This window comes from Bison bison, unplaced genomic scaffold (genome assembly GCF_000754665.1).
Source record: "Bison bison bison isolate TAMUID 2011002044 unplaced genomic scaffold, Bison_UMD1.0 scf7180017864144, whole genome shotgun sequence".
Classification (NCBI taxonomy): domain Eukaryota; kingdom Metazoa; phylum Chordata; class Mammalia; order Artiodactyla; family Bovidae; genus Bison; species Bison bison.
Window position 1 is genome coordinate 1,430,548 of NW_011494716.1, and position 19,065 is coordinate 1,449,612.

General features: G+C 47.3%; 1 protein-coding gene across 1 annotated transcript in view; it reads right to left on the reverse strand.

Moving 5' to 3' along the window:
• Positions 1-969: 969 nt before the first annotated feature.
• ADCY9 (adenylate cyclase 9) overlaps positions 970-19,065 on the reverse strand; it is a 113,198-nt gene continuing 95,102 nt past the window's right edge. The window contains exons 9-10 of the mRNA XM_010840395.1: positions 16,613-16,654; positions 970-11,431 (exon numbers count right to left, since the gene is read on the reverse strand). Coding sequence (XP_010838697.1) covers positions 10,240-11,431; positions 16,613-16,654 — 1,234 coding nt within the window. The 3' untranslated portion in view covers positions 970-10,239. The remainder of the gene's footprint in view (positions 11,432-16,612; positions 16,655-19,065) is intronic.

The window sequence follows — 19,065 nt, forward strand, 5'->3', positions numbered from 1 at the left end:
TTCTTCTATTTTGGCTCAAAACCGTCCAAAGAAAATAATTTTTGTCTCCCTCCTGTCCATGAGCTCAGCTCAGTGTTGAACAAACTTCAGCAAAATCACAGCCGAAAGCTCATTCCCCACCTCCCCAACTTCTCGCATCCTTGTTTCTTACCACGGAGGCCTCCCCAGCCCTTTCTCAGCAGGAGAGACCCCCAGGCGAGGTGGGGGGCACTTCTTTGTCCTCTTTCTCTACTTGTCTGTCTGTACATGTCCTGCTGGAGGGAAGGGGCTCCTGAACCTTCTGATACTGATAATGGCCCTTGAGGCCCTGGATACTTGTAGCCACTCTGCGTTCTGGATACTTGTTCTCAAGCAAAAGGGAGCTGACGGTGGCCTGGTGGAAAGCAGGCTGGACCCAGGCCGCAGCCCCTTCTCCCTGAAATTCCTGAGTCCGGAATAAATTGGAACAACCAGATTTTGACCCCTTGGGCTGCATGGTAAAGCCACACACACTGTGAGCTCTGTGAATGGCATTGCATTAAAAAGAGATCTCAGGAGGGTGGGGGAGATCCAAGAAGCAGGGGATATATGTATATATGGGGCTTCCTGGGTGGCGCTAGTGGTAAAGAACCCACTCGCCAATGCAGGAGATAGAAGACACGTGGGTTCAAACCCTGGATCAGGAAGATTCTCCGGAGAAGGAAATGGCACCCCACTCCAGTATTCTTGCCTGGGAAATCCCATGGACAGAAGAGCCTGGTGGGCTACAGTCGGGGGGTCACAAAGAGTCGGACACGACTAAAGCAACTTAGCACCTGATTCACTTTGTTGTACTGCAGAAACTAACACAACACTGCAAAGCAATTATACTCCAATAAAAAACAATAAAATAAATCTCAGAAGTCTCACAGATAAATTCATTTTCTGGTTGATAATTTAAGGTAAGCACATTTTCCACTTGGAAATTGTGCCATGCCAAGAATAAACAAACAACAAAATTTGAGTTAATTGTACTGTATTTTGAATTATTCTCCCAGCTTTTCTGAATGTATCGCATGTTTTTTCTGATACAGTAAAACATTTGAATATACAATAGATTACAAGGTCTGTAGTGATGAATTAAAGATAATGTGCTTTTTAATCTATTTACAGATACAGCTTGATAGTTCACAGATACAATTCTTCCTGTTTTTTGGTTGTTGACAGAACATAAGCAGTTTCTTACATTATTTTTAAAATTTACAATTAGGCTCCTTCCCTTTATCTGGAAGGAGATGGAGTTCCCCTCTCAGCAGTGCTTTCATCTTGTGGAAAAGAGACGACGGGAAAGTGCAGATGAGAAGAAGGTCGGGGGGGAAGAGAGGAAGAACCACGAGCAGGTTCGATAAAACGTGACGATTAAAAAAGTAAACTATCCATGCTCTGGAATGGAAGGACGGTTTACTGCCTTCCATGAGCGCTGCTCTCCACAAACACGTGCAGTGTGCAAGAATGCCCAATCCAGGATGGAGCGTGCAACCACCCAAGGCCAAAACACTGCTGGAACAAAACCGCTGTTGCCCCTTCATGGTGATACAATGATGTAAACAAGGAAAACACGCCCCGGCGACCCGTCAGGACAAAGCTGTCAGGATGCGGTGACACTGCCCTGTTGCGCTGCAGAACTGGTTTTGGTAGGAGCATGAGTGCATGGATCGAGACGGTGGATGTTGATTTAGTAACTGGATCACCCCGGGGACAAGCTCCATGCTAAAACAATGTCTGTTACGAATCATGAAATCGACACAGGGTTTCCTAGAGGATGTTAAGGCTTTGGGTTTTTCACTGGTGCTTGTTTGTGTGTTATTGGTGCTTCGGTTGAATGCAGTGGCATGAAGCAGGTGTGCCCAGAGGCCTCTCCTGGCACAACCCACCCGATGGCTTATGATGTGGGGCAGCGGTGGCACCCGAGGGGCTGGGCCCCTGCTGTGTTAGATCACAGAACGCTGGAGTCCCCATGTTGCCAACATCCACTTCTCTAGGTGTTCCCAGCTGGTCCTGTTCTCTGTCCCTGACCACCTCCAGATCCAAGAACAGCTTTGGGGACTCCAGGACCGTGTGTGGCATTGGTGGGAGTCTATTTGGCTTCCACGAGGGCCTGAGAGTCTGGCTTGCTGCTGCCTGGGCCAGCCCAGGACTGGAGGGATGAAGAATCTCTTTGTGAGCCTGGATCAGGCCCCAGCTTGCTGCTCGGGCAGCTTCTTGAGGCTAAAACTGGAAAGGACTGGCAGATGGTCTTCCGAAGGGTGCTGGGTGCCACAGGCCTGCCCCAGACCTGGCAGCAGCTTGTGCTGAGGGGTTTGCAGCATCTCAAGCTGGGCCAGAGAATGGGGCTTCCTTCTTGTACTGCAGAAGGATGAGAGAGGAAAGCCAGTCTCCTCCTGGTGGCCAGACTGTCTCAGGCACGTGGGATGCTCACACTGGCGCTACAGAGCTCCTGCCAGAGGTCACCCATGAGGCTGTTGCTATGGGAACAGATGCAGGAGGTCTTATGTTTGCGATGGTGACAGAAACCACCAGTCAGGAGGAACACAGACAAACTTTTTCGGAGTCTCGGTAACTACTGAATGGCGAGTTCACAAGAACACGCCAGGTTTTCTCTCAAAGCACACGGGTCTGAGTCTATTGTAATTCTGCCAACATAAAGGACAGTGGCAAGAGATAAGGAAATTTGGAAATGAGCTGCTGAAGGGACTGAAGTGGCACACCGTATTGGCTACATAAGAAAAGTCACTTGAAGGATGTAGATCACTGTCCATGTGATTCATGCAATAAATTCATTTTGTCTCATTTGAAATATTTTTTGCAAAAGGATGCTTTTATCCTAAAGTATCTGGATAAGTGCTTCAAATCTCTTTTTTCTTCCAAGTAATTTTACCTTATCTTCTTAGATTTAGGTTTTAGTTGAATCAATTTCCGAAAGCTCGCGTAAGTCACATTCTTCAGTATTAAAAAATAAACAACCAATGGAATCCTAAAGCTCTCTAGGTATTATGGTAGATTAGGGTCTTTAGGAGTCTCTGGAAGTCCTGGACTGAAATTTTGGGAAAGCGCAACTCACATGCAATTAATAATACAAACAGGAGACCAACGACAACATTCAGCCATGCTCTTCTGCGCTAAGTGAAGACTCGAAGCGTATCTGTGATGCCACCAGAAGTCTTTACTCTTGAGGAAGAAGAGATATCATTCCGGCAAATCAAAATTACCAAAGACAAGTTCCACCAACTCACCATTTTGCCGAGATTTGCTTCCAAAAGGCAAACTATCTGTTTCCTCTGTAAAGAGTCAACAAAGTTGGTTTTGGCATGGAAATTGTGAATTATTTTATAATATTTCAAGTTAAATGGCTAAATAATGTTTTTTTCTTTTCCCTCTAATATTTCCCTGAAATACTGCTGGAGATGTACATACAGATATATAAAGGCATTTCAAAAACAACATAACATTACATATAATAATAAATTTATTGTGTAATCAACAGTTTGGGGGGAAAAAACCCAGATTTTGTGTTAAAGGGACGTGATCTAGTTCTGTTACGTTAGCAGGACACGCATGACACCAATATAATCTGTGTTTCACACGGACCTTTCTGAAGGCACCCACGTGTTGCAAACTCTGCCTCCATTCCCTGATGGTCTTGGTTAGCAGATGGACACAAGTCCATACAGACACTTGAGTAAGTTGAAAACTTCTCCATTCTAAGCAGACACTAGACAGTAATACCTGAAACATTCTACACATAATTCAATAGCCAGTCTTACAAAAAGAAGGGGAGGGGGAGAGAGGGGGAAACGGATTTACCTTGCTAGTCACTTGCTGACCTACTGACTAATCTTACCATTTAAATGCACAGTGTTTCACCCCACCACCTGGATTCTTTGTTCTTTTCTTGCGAAGGAAGGGGCTGTTAAGCCATGAGATGGCCTGGGTTGACAGGGTGATCTGTCTCTGGCTGTGAAGCTGGGAGTCACTGGCAAGGACTGGCTGAGGATGGCCAGCCGCTCAGAGACTGTGAACCTGAGCTTTCAAACCTGTTGGACAGAAGAAAACTCCCCCACCTTCAGTGAGGTATGGTGAGGACAGAAGGGGTTCCAGGTGCTTTGAGTTCCTTGGCAGAAAACTGTCATAGAGTGAGAGGCTGCTTTATGTGTAGAGACACATTTGCATATGTGAGAACTTAATTTTGTGGCTGAAGAGTTACTTTCTTTAAATCAATAAAGCATCTGCTCGAAGTGTTGCCATCGGTTTGTCTGTGCTCCTGAGGTTTGGGAGTGAGGCGGCATAGCACTGAAACCTACTTGGGAGGTCAAAGGTGATGGTGGGCAGGGGGTAGGGGCTGCGGGTAGAAGGGAGGGAGGCACAAGTGTCCCTGGAGAGGAGTAGCCTCCACGAGACCGAGACCGGAGCTGGGGACTGGAGGCTGCGAAGCAGGGAGGGCTGGAGATGGAAGTCTTGGGCGCCGGGGTGTCTGTGCCCAGGGGACTCCCAGCGGAGCGTGCTCAGCCACGTCACTCCCCTTCGGCTTCCTTCCCGGAATCACATGGACAAGTCCAAACGGTTCCTGCTTTCTTCGATCACTCCTCTTGCCCTGTCAACCTACAGGGCAAGAATTTTGCTTGCTGAGAAGATGGAGGAGGTCAGAGGAAGACGGAGGAGGAGCAGCTCTGAGAACGCTGCAGCCTGCTGGAGGCCCCTCAGAAGGAGGTGGGATGGGCAGAGGCTGTGGTCCTCTGGCCCCCAGCAATTCCCCGGGAGGCGGCGGGGGCATGCTTCACTGAGGGTGTGACTCCTGAAAGGCTGTCCCCAGCCTGGTCCATCCAGGCCAGTGCCTCGTCCTGCCCAGCTCCGAGACCCCAGGCGACATCCAGAGAGGCCTGTTTTAAAAATAAAATATATGACCAATGTGGAGCACCTCCTCCCTCATGGAGGGGCCAACACAGTATTGGGGCAGCTGTTTTCTCTGAGTGGTACCTCATCTGTTGCCCTTTCTTCATGAAGAGACTGAAGACTGTGAGACCGTGAAACAAAAATCATCAGTAACAGACAACACCATTTAAAAGTGTCAACAAGGACAGGGGTGTCTCAGAATTCTTTTCCGTTTCCTGTGGGGTTCCTAATGGGAGAGCCATCAGGAAAAGCAGTGACTGATCCCAGGGGCTCCTCAAATGGCCTCAAGTGGCAACCACCACCTGAGTGAGCTTTGGCATGTCGCAGGTACTCAGTGCATACTGTCTGAATGTTACTTATCTGCTGGAAAGACTGACGAGCTTTGTCTTTATACTGAAAAGTTCTTTGAGTGGCTCTTCAGATGTACTCAGGTAACTCAGACATTAAAGTCTAAAATATAGTTGGACTGGAAATGCATGTATCAACAAGCAGCATTCATCTGTTTATTCACATTTCCAATGGAGAGTCCAGAAATGCGTGGAAACTTCACCCGCAGATGCTTGTAATTAAAAATCACCATCCAGCCTGTTATTGTAGATCACGGGTATTTTGGTTTAGATCGAGGAACATGAAGTGAGTTTATTTTTATGTGCATTTTTTTTTTTTCTGGAGAAAGGAGTCACAGCTTTCATCAAATTATCAAAGGCTCTGTAAGCCCCCCCAAAAGGTTAGGAATTGCTGCTGTTGATGACTGAGATTTCAGGAAATGCTCAGATTGCTCAATGTCTGACTGCATAATTCCTTCTTCCTTCCGACTTTCAGGCCCAGCAAGGACGTGAGAATTCCCCATGCTTGGGTTACGCTGATGTAAAGTTAATAACTCTTTGGAGTTATGTTATTTAAAAAACAATTTTTACAAAGGAAGAGTATAAAAATAGACACTTGGGGAGATTTTGAGTTTACGCCTATGTGGTGTGCAAGTGTGTACTTTTTCTTAATCACTTCCTCTCACTATCTGCTGCCCCAGTCCGCTTCCTCTCCCTGGCACTTGGGATCCAACCCAGTGGCCACCATGACAGATTTCCACCAGAGAAAAGCCGCCATGTGGAGAGATTTCAGCTGAAAGAGAGAACTTGTCTCCAGCCCCAGCATAAGGTCCACATGACCACCACAGTAAACCACACCACCAGACGAGCCGGTGTGACCCAAGGCCCCCAGTTACCCAGAGACACGTATCAGGCAGGACATCCCGAGAGCTCACAGATCACTTCCCAAGAGACCAAAGAAAAGGTCAGCCCTCAACTTCGGTAAGGTCAATTCTTCGCACTTATTTCAGAACTGTCTCTAAAATGCAAGCTATTTTTTTTTTTTTAAAGGGATAGAATAGATGAAAAGGAAAGTGAAAGCGAAACCACAAATCGTAAGACCTGGAGCTTGCTGTGAGAATTAGAGGTTGCCTTTCGAGACTGTTAGAGAAACCTCGGAAAGTCCTTGGGGTGTCCTTTCTAAGAGAGAAACGCAACAAAGACTGCTGTTCCCTCACCTCCTGGAAAGTTCCTGAAGATGCCTGCAGTACAGACTCAGAGAAAGAGCACCCTCGTCAATGAGTGCTGTCCTCACAGGTTCCAGGATCACCTAGACGCTGGGTGCCTCTGAACCGAGGAGCAAGGCCTGGGCCATGTCTGCACCCCCCTTCCCTGAGTCGACAAGAGGGTCCTTGCTTTGCAGTTGCACCTAAATACTGCCAGGAAAAACCACAGGGAAGGTGCTAACCCCCAGCAGAGCCAGCATTTGGCTCCAGGTATGGAGGTGCTGTGAGCCCCTGTGACGTGTGAAATGGCATGTGTATTTTCTGGCAAAGACACTCTGAATTAAACAGATTCTGAACTGGGTTTGTGACCTTCCCCGTGACACAGGCCTCCCAGAACTCTGCAAGGGAGAGGCTATGTGGGCATGTCCTTTTAAAAAACTGACTTTATTTTCTCAGTCAATTGCTTGAGATATTGTGGGAGAAACCCTTTAGGAGGCCTAATAAAATCAGGATATGGTCACAAGCAAAATTTGTGCTGTAACCTGCTTCTGTTACAAGTCCCATGTAGAAATAGATACTTCTCAAAAAAAGTTTACTATAGCAAATACAGTCATTTAACACACACACACACACACACACACAGTAGGGTTTTTAGTTGCCTTGTTTTCAAAGTCACAGTGTAAAAGACCCGCAAGCCCTACTTCAGCCACAGACGGCTGGCAAGGAGGCTGCTTTAATCTCGGAAGTGGCCCCAGTCTTGTCAGTGAGGAAGTACCAGGCAGCAAATGTTGAGATTTTAGAGTAGTTTAATGTTCATTGTTTTGGGGCGGTGGGGGGTGGGGTGCATTTTGAAATTATCAGGACTAACAATTTAAAAAGGGTAGAGCAAAGGAAAGATGGAGAACTCAAACAGTTGGTTCTCAAGAATTTAATTTCAGATTCTAGGCATGACGTGATTTTCCGAAACCACCACCAAAAAGTGCTTACCTCGAAAACCTAGAAATGCAAACGCGGACAGACCTTTGGAAACTACAAATCACGACAGCCCACGTAACGGGAAGCACGCGGCCCTTTGGCTCTCAGTGTCAAGTGCAAATGTGCGGGCGTCTCCATAGCACGGTCAGGGTCACGGAGCCGTGGGGAGGCTCCAGGCTCTGTGAGGGTTTCATAACTGATGCTCTATGTTTGTCTGCATTGGATACAATTCTGTGTGCTTGTTTATATGGATTTGTACATGGAGAATTTGATCAGACCTGAGGCCAAGAAGAAAACAGCAATTGCAACTCAAAGCAACTATATTTACACACATTCAATTCTGAAGTATTGCTTCCTGCCCTAAGTTCACAGGAGGTATGCCACTCTGAAGGACGCCTCCACTGAATCCAATCGGGAGCGCCTGAGCCTGCTGCTCAGAAGCCCGTCTGACTTCAGCAACAGGCTGTGTCGGAGGCCCAGTGCGGCCCCTGCGGACACTCTGTGGTTCTGTGCTGAGGTACGCTTCTGAGCAGCCGCTGGGAGGGACCCGAGTCACCAGTGGAACACCCAGAGGGAACACCTGCACTGGTTGCTTAGGAAGGCTCGGGGTGTTTTTTAAAGACAATTTAAACTGTCCTTTGAAGGATCCCATTTGCACAATGCTGAACTGGACCAGTGGGGGTCACCACGCTATCCCTGTATCTGCAGCCCCTTGGCTTCCTAGGAATCACAAACAACCTTTGCAGGAGGGGAAGGAAAAAAAAGAGTTTGCAAGGGAGGAAGTATGTACAGAAATGAGCTTTGTGGAGCAGAACAGCAGAGAATTCAGCAACGGCCCAGCAGCCCCTGGCCACCACGGTAGCTGCAGAGCCTGGAGCCCAGGGGTGGGGGGGCAGGGGGTGAGGGCCTTACATGACACACACCTTAATACTGATGGAAGGAACCCCTGACGTGCCCACAACCCCGATGGACAGGCAGAGCATCAGGTAGTGTTTTTAAGAAAAAATAAAAATTCTGTGATATTTTATAAGAATACATTCTTTAGAAGCAAGAGGTATTGTCACAGTCATCCTTTCTCCGGCATTGGAAGACCAACAGTCTGACAGTAAAACCTGAAGGCAAATCCCCCTGTACGTGGAGATCCTGGCTTATGACTGCACTGCTGGGGGCCATCCCAGGCACGTCACTGGGGAGCTGGCTGATCCAAGTCAATACTTGATGGTGCCAGGGAGGGCAGATTCTGTGCAAGTTTGGCAAAGAGGAGTGATAAAGGGACTTGGTGCAGATGCAAAAGCTACACAGAGATTTGCTGGGGATGAGAAAACGCACAGGGCACGTCGGTGAGGGCCTCACACAGAGAAGGAAGGACCTAGCCCTCCCCTACTGCATGCACTGCAGCCACCTTAAGAGGGAGGTGTCATGGGACTGTGACAGGACAACTCTGGCCTGAGTTCAAGTCTACATAAACTTCAGACTCAGTGTGGCAAAACAGTTACAAGGGGGATTACGGGATTAGTAACAAAGGGCACAGAAGCCAGTTCCTTGGGTTTTCTGTACTTCCCCAGGTCCCGACGCCTCATTTACATCCAGACGATTCTGCCCCTACTGACAGTGTAAGAGCTCCACCTAAAGAGGACTGGGATCCACTCACCAGGCCCGATCCGCCACAGACAAGTGCTGCACAGGCTGAGAACGGAAAAGCTGGAGAAACTTCCCGGAAGTGGAGGCCAAGCATTGCCTGCCAGCCCTGGTACTCAGGCCAGACCTGTTTCACACCGAGCCGTTCTGACCCAGTTCCTGCCATGGGCAAGGGGGAGGAGCAGAGCTTTTGCATTCAAAGTGGTGGCCGAGGGTGCCCTGACCCAGAGCACGGGCAATGCCCACTGGGCATGTGTGGCTGGAGCTCTGATGGCCCCATCTTCATCCTTCCGCTGTGACCTACCCCTCACTCCAAGCCTAGTTCCTTTTGCTAGACAGAACAGCCCAGCAACCCTCCCCGAGACACACACAGTTCCTGATAAATAAATAAATAAATAAATGCAACCCTCGGATGTTTATTTTGCGTTTCCCTCTGGGACGAGTCACCTTCAAAGACGAGCCCCTCCACTCCAGCTGGAAGACCCCTCAGGGCAGGGGCAGAATGGAAAAGGGCTTTTAGATACCTGAGGCCTGGGTTCACAAGCTGTGAGACCGGTTGGCGTTTGGAATCTTGGCCTGCATGAGGAGGAAGCCCTAAAGCTGCTGGGTGTGGGGGGCCAGTGGGTGCAACCACAGCCCCCAAGGGCCCGGTCACCCTGGAGGGTGCGGGTAGGGGGTTGCCGGCTCCTTGCGGTCCTCAGCCTGCACCCCCAGCACCCAGCCCAGTGAGTTACTGGCACTTGATCTCATATTCATGAATACAAGTGTGTGTGCGTGTATGTGTTTACATAGAAAGGTCAGGTCACTGGAAAAAAACACTAGTATGTATACATGAAAAAAAAAAAACCTCAAAAACATTAGCAAAAAAAAAAAAAGTGTCTCGTGAGAAAAAGCAATAAAAATCTTATTTTAACCACAGCTTCTGCTTTAACGTCCACCAGCATCCAGCGCCACACGCTGGCTGCGCCTCCCTGGACTCCAGGCGCGCCAGCCCCTGAAGGCACTTGTTCTCCAAGCTTCTGACGGTCACACCGAGTGGGGGAAGGGGAAGGAGGTGGATGAAAGTGAACCCTGAATGACTGTGATCCACACAGAGGTTAGGGCTGCAGTGACCACACGACACGCCGTCCGGGGACGGGGACGGTGGCGCCTGGACGGACAGAGCACCGCGGGCGGGCTGGGCCGCGTCACGCCCTCTCTGAGACGTTGAGCTTCGTGAGTTCGTTGGCTTCCTCCATCCCCACTTCTTCACAGTCGCTTTTCTCTATGGCTTTGCCGAACCGACACCTTTCCTCGGCTCTGACTGGCTCCTTCCAGGGTCTCTTAGCAGACGGGTGAGCGTCCCTGGTCTGGGCGTTGTTCTCGGAACCCGGGGACACCTGGTCCGGGTTCTGAACGGAAGGCACCAGGCTGGCTATCTCGTCTGTGGGGGAGCGTCCGATGCTGCCATCCACCTGGACCCGGATGTCGGGTGAGATGGACAGCTGGTGCTGTGGCACCAACCCACTGTCTGTGCACTTGGGGTACAGGTAGGTCTTCATTTGGCCTTTGCCCTTGACGTTCACCGTCCCTCGGTAGTCGAACTCGTAGCCCATCTTGCTCAGGACGCGGTAGCTCTCCTCGCTGACCTGGATGCGGCACTCCACCCCCGTGGTGTCCATCCTGCTGGCGATGTTGACCGTGTCCCCCCAGATGTCGTACAGCAGCTTGGTGGTGCCGATGACGCCCGCCGTCAGGGGCCCGTGGTTGAAGCCCACCCTGAGCTTGAAGTTGAACCACAGCATGTTGTTGTTGAAGTCGTCCACCACACGCATCATCTCCTTGGCGAACTCGAAGAGGATCTGCAGGTGCTCCTGCGGGTGGCTGCCGTCGCGGCACTGCGTGGCGTTCAGCCCGGACGCGGCCATGTACGTGGCCCCGATGGTCTTGATCTTCTCGATGCTGCTGTAGTCCGGCTTGCTCAGGAGCTCGTCGAAGTCCCCGATCAGCTCGTTGAGGACCCTGTAGCACTCCTTGCCGCCCTCGTAGTTCTCCTCGTAGAACTCGCTGAAGTTGACGATGCTGGCGAAGATGACGCCTCCGCTGTCGTGGTTCTTGGAGTAGGTCTGGGACACCTTGAGCTGCTCGGCCACGTGGTAGGGGATGATGTTCCGCAGCAGCCAGTCGGCCTGGTCCCTCATGCTCTGGATCTTGGTGCGGTGCAGGTCCGCCTCCACGTCCCCGTGGTAGTGCAGGCGGTAGCTGACTTCGAACTCTCGGTTCAGGAACCAGACCAACAGGAGCAGGAGGAAGAAGACGAGAATCACCTCCTGGCCGATCAGGCTGGCTGGGCTCCTGCCGTCATGAGGCAGCGAGGCGTTGCACAGCTTTCTGGTGGAGCTGGAGGGGAAAGAGAGGACAAAGGGTGTGCCTCCTGAAACGTATCTTTAAGTAAAGTTACTGCCCAGCACTTCCAGGTCCGAGCCAGCCCTGCCTAACCAGCATCCTGCACAGAGTTCTGTGTAGCTCAAACCTTCCATCACCTGCAGCTGCCAAGTGACCCGTTTCTGTTTAGAAAGATGGGGCAAGGTAGAGTCACTCTTGTAAGATTTCTATATTAAGTGCTCTGTTTTTCAGAAGTCTTTGGCTCCTTGATTTTTAAAATCTTGTCTGTTTTCCCAACTTTCTATTTTGAAAAGTCTCCACCTTACAAAAAGGTTAAGAGACTAGCAAAACACACATTTGCACACCCTTCTGCATCAAACTGTTGTCAGCATTGTGCTACTTGCTTCCCCCCTTTGTCAATACACACTCCACACGTGTGCACAGTGGTACACACGTGCGTGCACACTCACACAGGCACACTTTGCTGAACATTCTGAAAGTAAGCTGCAGACACCAGGCCACTTCAGTCCTGAACTGCTCAGGACCTGTCTCCTAAGAGCAAGGCCATCTCCCTGGGAACCACACCACACCGCCATACCCAAGATATTTCATATCCTCTGATACTTTGATACAATCTGCCTGCCCCCTCCTTCCCACCCTGCTGGGTTAGTTCTGTCTTGCCAAAGTCATTTAAGACAACTTTAACATTTTTTAAAAATATATATAAAATGTATACTTTTAAGAGTAACATTCTGTAAGAAACTCAAACATACCATAAGCAATGGAAAATAAGTGTCTTTCCTATGCGGTGCCCTTTTGCACTATTCTAACCCTTGGCTGTGCTGTCACAACCAGACGCTGGCTGAGGGTGCTTGACTTCGCCCATCTTTGGGCTTCTAGGAACAAGGTTGCAGCAGGTATTCCCAAGTGCATCTCTGCATATATCCCGTGGGATATACTCCTGAGCATGGACCTGCTGAGTCATGTAGAATACCGCACTTAGAATTCCAGTGGAAATGTCCAAACTGCCCTTCTAAGGGTGGAACCCATTTCTCTTCCTTCTGACGACCGAGTCCGCTAGGACTGTTCTGCGGCTCCACGCAGTGCTGTGGAGGTGCTGTAGGGCCACAGCTGGCGCCCGAGGACTGAAGATGAGCATGGGCTACTGCCTCTTCTAAAGTTTATTCTTTAAATAGATTTTTTTTTCCCACTTAAAAATACTACATACTCAGCATAGAAAGGTTAGGGTAAAAGTAGAAACAAAGAAAAGATTCACCATCATTGCACTATCCAGAGGCAATCACTGTTAATGCTTGTTGAATTTCCTTCTCATCCTTCCATCAGCTTACACGGCTGTGATTGCTCTGCTCATGTAAACTGTTCCCTGCTGTACTCTAAAATGCACGGAGCGGGCTGCTGGGTCACTTATAGGAATATAATTATATACAAAACAGATGGATTCTGAGTGTAGACAGAGCCGTGGCACAGAAAGCTCAATTCTGTAATCAGAGTGCTTGAAACGAGTTTTACTGTTAGCAGTAACTTAAGGATATTAAAAATAATGAAATTGACCAATCTGGCCATAATGCCTTCTGTGAAACACAGTCCCCAAAGCCCCAGCCTTGGCGTAATGGCCAGGTTGGCTCCCCCTGAAGAGCTCTGGGACCCTTGGGCAGGTCACGCCATCTTTCAGGTCTGTTTCCTCATGTGTAAATAGAAGATGGGCTGGAGTATGGCTAAGTCTCTATTGGCCCAAGGGCCTGTGCAGAAAGGGCCTGAGGCCGTGTCGTAGAGAGGCCCATGGGCAGGGTGCCCTAGGTCGGCATTGGGAGCTTGGCTCTGGGGCATTCCCACCCGTCCCTGAGGAGAGGGGCTCACTGTGCCTGGACTGTTTGTACAAACAAGAGTGTATGCTGAGCACTTGCCGTTTTTCCAGAAATCTTGGATTTTGGAACATGCCAGGCAGAGGGTGCCCATGTGATGTGCTTCCCTGTCACAGCTCATTGCTGGGGGATTCAGCACATCCTGCACGACCCCACTGGGAGCACTCTTGAACACAGGCATCTGGTTTCCTCCGGCCTTTGTCTTATGCACCTTTGCCCCCTGATGATTGTGCTTTCTGTCCTTTTTGCTATAATAAGCCATGGTCATGGGTACAACCATATGATGAGTTCTGAATCCCCCAAGAGAATGATCACTGGGGGTGCATGGTCTTGGGGACCCTTACTTCATGCCTAAGAACCAGGAACCAAAAAAGACCTCTGTGGCAAGATTCACCACACCTCACTCATTTATTTTGCCAGCTGTCACTTAAGTGAATGGCAAAACATACTATGAATCACAAGCACTAAACATAACTATTTTAGGTACTGAAACAGATCCACGTGCAGCCCCTTAAGCCCTCTGGCTGGCCCAGAGGAGGGGTGAGTCTGCAGGGAGGAGTCTTCCCTGCGTGAGCTCCTTTCCTTGGCTGAGGAATTGGCCTTTCCTTTATTTCTCAGAAGGGGTAACACTGAGGAACAGCGTCTTTATGAGATGTCACCAAGGCTTCAGGTCATCTTGGAACCAGGCATCGTAGAATCCAGAGGGAGAAGTGGGCAGGGTGTAGAAGTCGACTGCGCTGCGGCCAAAGCCGGCAGCGTGGCCCGAGCCTGGGACGGGCACGGGCCAGTCTGCTCTGGATGGAGCAGGGGAATGTGAGACGTGGGCAGTGGGAGAGGGAGAGGGAATAACAGCACCGCCTGCTCTGGCCTTTGCTTAAAAAGGAGGGAGGTTCAAAAGGGAGAGGATATGTGATTCATGCTGAGGTTTGACAGAAAACAACAAAATTCTGTAAAGCAATTACCCTTCAATTCAAAAGAGAGAAAGAGAAAAAAGGAAGGGTCCTAGTGCACAGACTGTCATGTTGTGCCCTGGGCTGCCCTGCAGCCAGAGATCTGCCACCAGCGGGTGAGAGAATTACCTCCACTCTACACCTGTGTTTCTTATTCTACTGCAGAAGGGATAGTGAAGGCAGTAGCTCTACTCCTAAATGCAAATAGTGAAGGTCAGTCCCTAAAGGAGGGATCTGATATGAATAAATGCAAGAGACAACTCAACAGGTGGACAAATGGAGGTTACAGGAAGAGAGAGTAGAGTTCATTACCATGGAAGAGAGGGATTACCAAACAGAGAGAAACAGACGACAAAGACCACTGGTCGTCCTAGCCAGCTCAACATGGGATGTGTCAACATTCTGGTGTATTTCAATGCCATTTAAAATCTACGTCTAGGACGGGTGCAGGGACCCAGGGGGAGGCGTGATGGGGAGCTTCTGGGCTGCAGTACTGTTCCACTTCTTGGTCTGGGTGGCAGTTAAATGGCTGTGTTCGCCTGTGAAAATTCACTGAGCTGTTCTTGTCATCTAGGGACTTCTGTGCATACGTATTCTACTTCTATTGTCACTTTAATTCTCCTTCCCAACATCTAAACATACACAGATATTTAATTTTTTAATTATAGAAATAGAAAAAAATTACCACTCACCATTAGATCATAAGTATTACATATATTACTTTTTAAAATATATAATGAAATACCTACCTGTAGCTATAAGACATATGCAATTTTACATAATAAATGAAAGATGAAAAAATCATGAATGCTTTCCATAACTTCCATATTTTAATGGCTGCAATATTTGGGTACATGTTTCATAACTAACTTCTTTTTTATTGACAACTTAACTTGCTGATGAACTTTCAATATTATAAAACACTATGATCAATATTTGGGGGGATGTGGCCTTTACCAAATGCTGAATTATTTCCTCAGCAGATAAGCTTAAAAAATAGAATTATTAGGCTAAAGGTGATGAACATTTTTAGGACAGTTTTTTATAGATTGTCAAGTTACTTTCCAAAACTATGGTATCATTTTGAAAAGTAATGAAGCATGGCAAAAAAGCATGGCCTGGCAGTGAGGGAGGCAAGGGTTTAAACACTGCCAGTTACTAGCTGTATGTTCACAGGCAGGTTCCTTAACTTCTCTGAGCTTCAGCTTCCTTATCTGGAAAATAGGGACAAAGTCTCCTAATATATCAGCTTATTGTGAAGATTCAACAATATTAAACACCACCATCAATTCATAAATGTGCCATACCCTGGCCTACACTGGGTATCCACATGGTAACATTTTGAAGGAAAAATTTAGATCAGGTCTTAATTAGTTCTTTATGTAACACTCCCAAAAATATTTTTCTCAGTCTGCTGGTACCATCCACTCATTCAGTCTTATTTTTTTGTGAATGTGGTTTTATTTATTATTTATAAGACTGGAAAGTTATCTCTGTCTTAGAGACTTGAGAATTGATTATTTTTATTTTTTCTTGATATTTATATACTTTTAGATAACTTTAAAAATTTTTGAGTTCAATTTATTTAGAATTAAATTTGACATTTATAGTAAGGAAAGGACCCAACATATTTTTTTTTCAAATTTCTAGTCAGTTAATTTAAAATATTTTAGTGAATAAAATACTTTGATTTGTGAGATTTCCTTTGTAACAGTCATATATAAAAGGTCGTACATAAAATTAAACCAAATCTGATACCAGAATCCTTTGCTTTTTGAAAGTTTGCTTTTCGCTGCTTTGCTTGGATGAAAGATCTATATTAGTACCTGTTTTTGCTAATGAAAGAAATCTGAAGGGGATTTTGGCCTTTAGGGAAAAAGGCAAAAGGTAAAAATAGTGTTCTGCGTCTGTCCTGCGGTGAATGTTAGGCAGCCAGCGCCACCCTGAACGGAGTGGGTTCCTCCCCAGGTATGACTCTTAGCCTCGCAGCGTCAGCCACCACAGCTCTGAGCTGTGAGCGTCAGTGCTTTACCTCGACTCATCTTTTGCCTCCGATAGCAAACTGTGTCCTAAGGTAACTGCTTCTTCACGGTGAGGGTTAGGAAAGTTTTCACAGGAATGCTCCACTATCAAGAGAGCAGGAGAAACCTGCCTACGTCTTAGCAATCATTCATTTTCCCAATAAGGTATTCTAAATACGATCTGCTATTTTAGTAAACAGATGTTTTCCGCTTACTCTTTTAAGAGTGCGTATGTTGTTCTTTTTATTCAAGACACAACTTTTTTCAGGAAGCTTAGAAATAACCAGCAATAATATAGTTACTCTCTTTTATTCAGATATAGGCACAATGTTAAAAGCTTACCTGAAATTCTGTACTGCATCAAGGTGTGAAATTACAGTGGAACTGAAATTAAAATGCAGAAAACTATGATTATAAAAAGCTAGGAATGCAATACACAAAGCAATCTGAGAAGAGTTTAAATAAAAACAACTTTCCTATTTTCAAGGTGGAGTTCAAGGTAGTTAAGGATAGTAAATTTTAATTATAATTTGATGTTGTACGCTAATAAAGAAAAACAAAATGGTAAAGACAATGATGTAAAAGCCTGTATATCAGGACTTCCCTGGTGGTCCAGTGGTTAAGACTCCTCACTCCCAGTGCAGGGGGCTTGGGTTCAATCCCTGGTCAGGGAACTAGATCCTACATGCCACAACTAAAGATCCCACATGCTGCAACAAAAATTAAAGATCCCACATGCCGCACTAAGACCCAGCACAGTCAAATCAATAAATAAATATTAACAACAACAACAACAACTTTTATATTAGCCATGGAAGGTATGCACAGTCAACAAAGAGCAAAATCAGGAAAGGTCTCTAAAGCCTTCATTTTGTTGCTAAGAACCCATCCACAGTATCTACAGGCTGGAAACTTTGGTCATTTTCAGACACCGAAGCCTACTGACACAGGATCAATTTCAAAAGGCCCTGCTGGAGGTGCTGCTGAATCATTTACTCTGGAGGCTGAACTTTGCTATTGGTGGTCCCCAAAGCAATCAAATCCCAATCTTAGGGCACTGAAACCACACGTACCCAACAACCTCTCTCTCGGTGCTGCTGGGGAAGGTGCCTGAGACACACAGCCCGTCCTCTCCACGGCTTCCTTTGGGGTCACCTTAGACCCAGCATCCAGTCAGGCCCACAGATCACCTGAACCTCCCCTCTCCCCGGGGCAAGGGCCCTGACACTTCACCCTCCAGGCCCCCAGCCTTGCTTCCTGCAAAGGGGACCTCGTGGAGCACCTGGGAGCAGCTCTCCTGGGCAGCACAGGCCAGTGAGGGCTCAGAGTGGCTTACATGATTACAGAAGCTGCCTTCACAGAGAAGGAAAGTGAGAGCTACACACGAAATGAGAATTCTAAGACTTTATGTCCTCTTCTCATCCAGTCCAGACACGACCGTGACACTGCTATAACCCACGTGTGTTTCCCCCCTTCCAAAGCTGGAAGAGTCTCCCGTCTCCTCAAAGCTAGAAGAGTTGCCCTGCTTCATAGGAATTCAGTTCATGTTTTGCTCTCCCTACGAACATAGCTAGTGTAGATGATAAAATTCCAGTTGAGCTATTTCAAATCCTAAAAGATGATGCTGTGAAAGTGCTGCACTCAATATGCCAGCAATTTTGGAAAACTCAGCAGAGGCCACAGGCCTGGAAAATGTCAGTTTTCATTCCAATCCCAAAGAAAGGCAATGCCAAAGAATGCTCAAACTACCGCACAATTGCACTCATCTGACATGCTAGTAAAGTAATGCTCAAAATTCTCCAAGCCAGGCTTCAGCAACACATGAACCGTGAACTTCCAGATGTTCAAGCTGGTTTTAGAAAAGGCAGAGGAATCAGAGATCAAATTGCCAACATCCGATGGATCATCGAAAAAGAAAGAGTTTCAGAAAAACATCAATTTCTGCTTTATTGACTAGCCAAAGCCTTTGACTGTGTGGATCACAATAAACTGTGGCAAATTCTGAAAGAGATGGGAATACCAGACCACCTGACCTGCCTCTTGAGAAGTCTGTATGCAGGTCAGGAAGCAACAGTTAGAACTGGACATAGAACAACAGACTGGTTCCAAATAGGCTGTATATTGTCACCCTGCTTATTTAACTCATATGCAGAGTACATCATGAGAAACCCTGGGCTAGATGAAGCACAAGCTGGAATCAAGATTGCTGGGAGAAATATCAATAATCTCAGATATGCAGATGACACCACCCTTATGGCAGAAAGTGAAGAAGAACTAAAGAGCCTCTTGATGAAAGTGAAAGAAGAGAGTGAAAAAGTTGACTTAAAGCTCAACATTCAGAAAACTAAGATCATGGCATCCAGTCCCGTCACTTCATGGCAAATAGATGAAAAAACAGTGGAAACAGTGTCAGACTTAATTTTTGGGGGCTCCAAAATCACTGCAGATGGTGATTGCAGCCATGAAATTAAAAGACGCTTACTTCTTGGAAGAAAAGTTATGACCAACCTAGATAGCATATTCAAAAGCAGAGACATTACTTTGCCAACAAAGGTCCATCTAGTCAAGGCTATGGTTTTTCCAGTGGTCATGTATGGATGTGAGAGTTGGCCTATAAAGAAAGCTGAGCACAGAAGAATTGATGCTTTTGAACTGTGCTATTGGAGAAGAGTCTTGAGAGTCCCTTGGACTGCAAGGAGATCCAACCAGTCCATTCTGAAGGAGATCAGCCCTGGGATTTCTTTGGAAGGAATGATGCTAAAGCTGAAACTCCAGTACTTTGGCCACCTAGATCT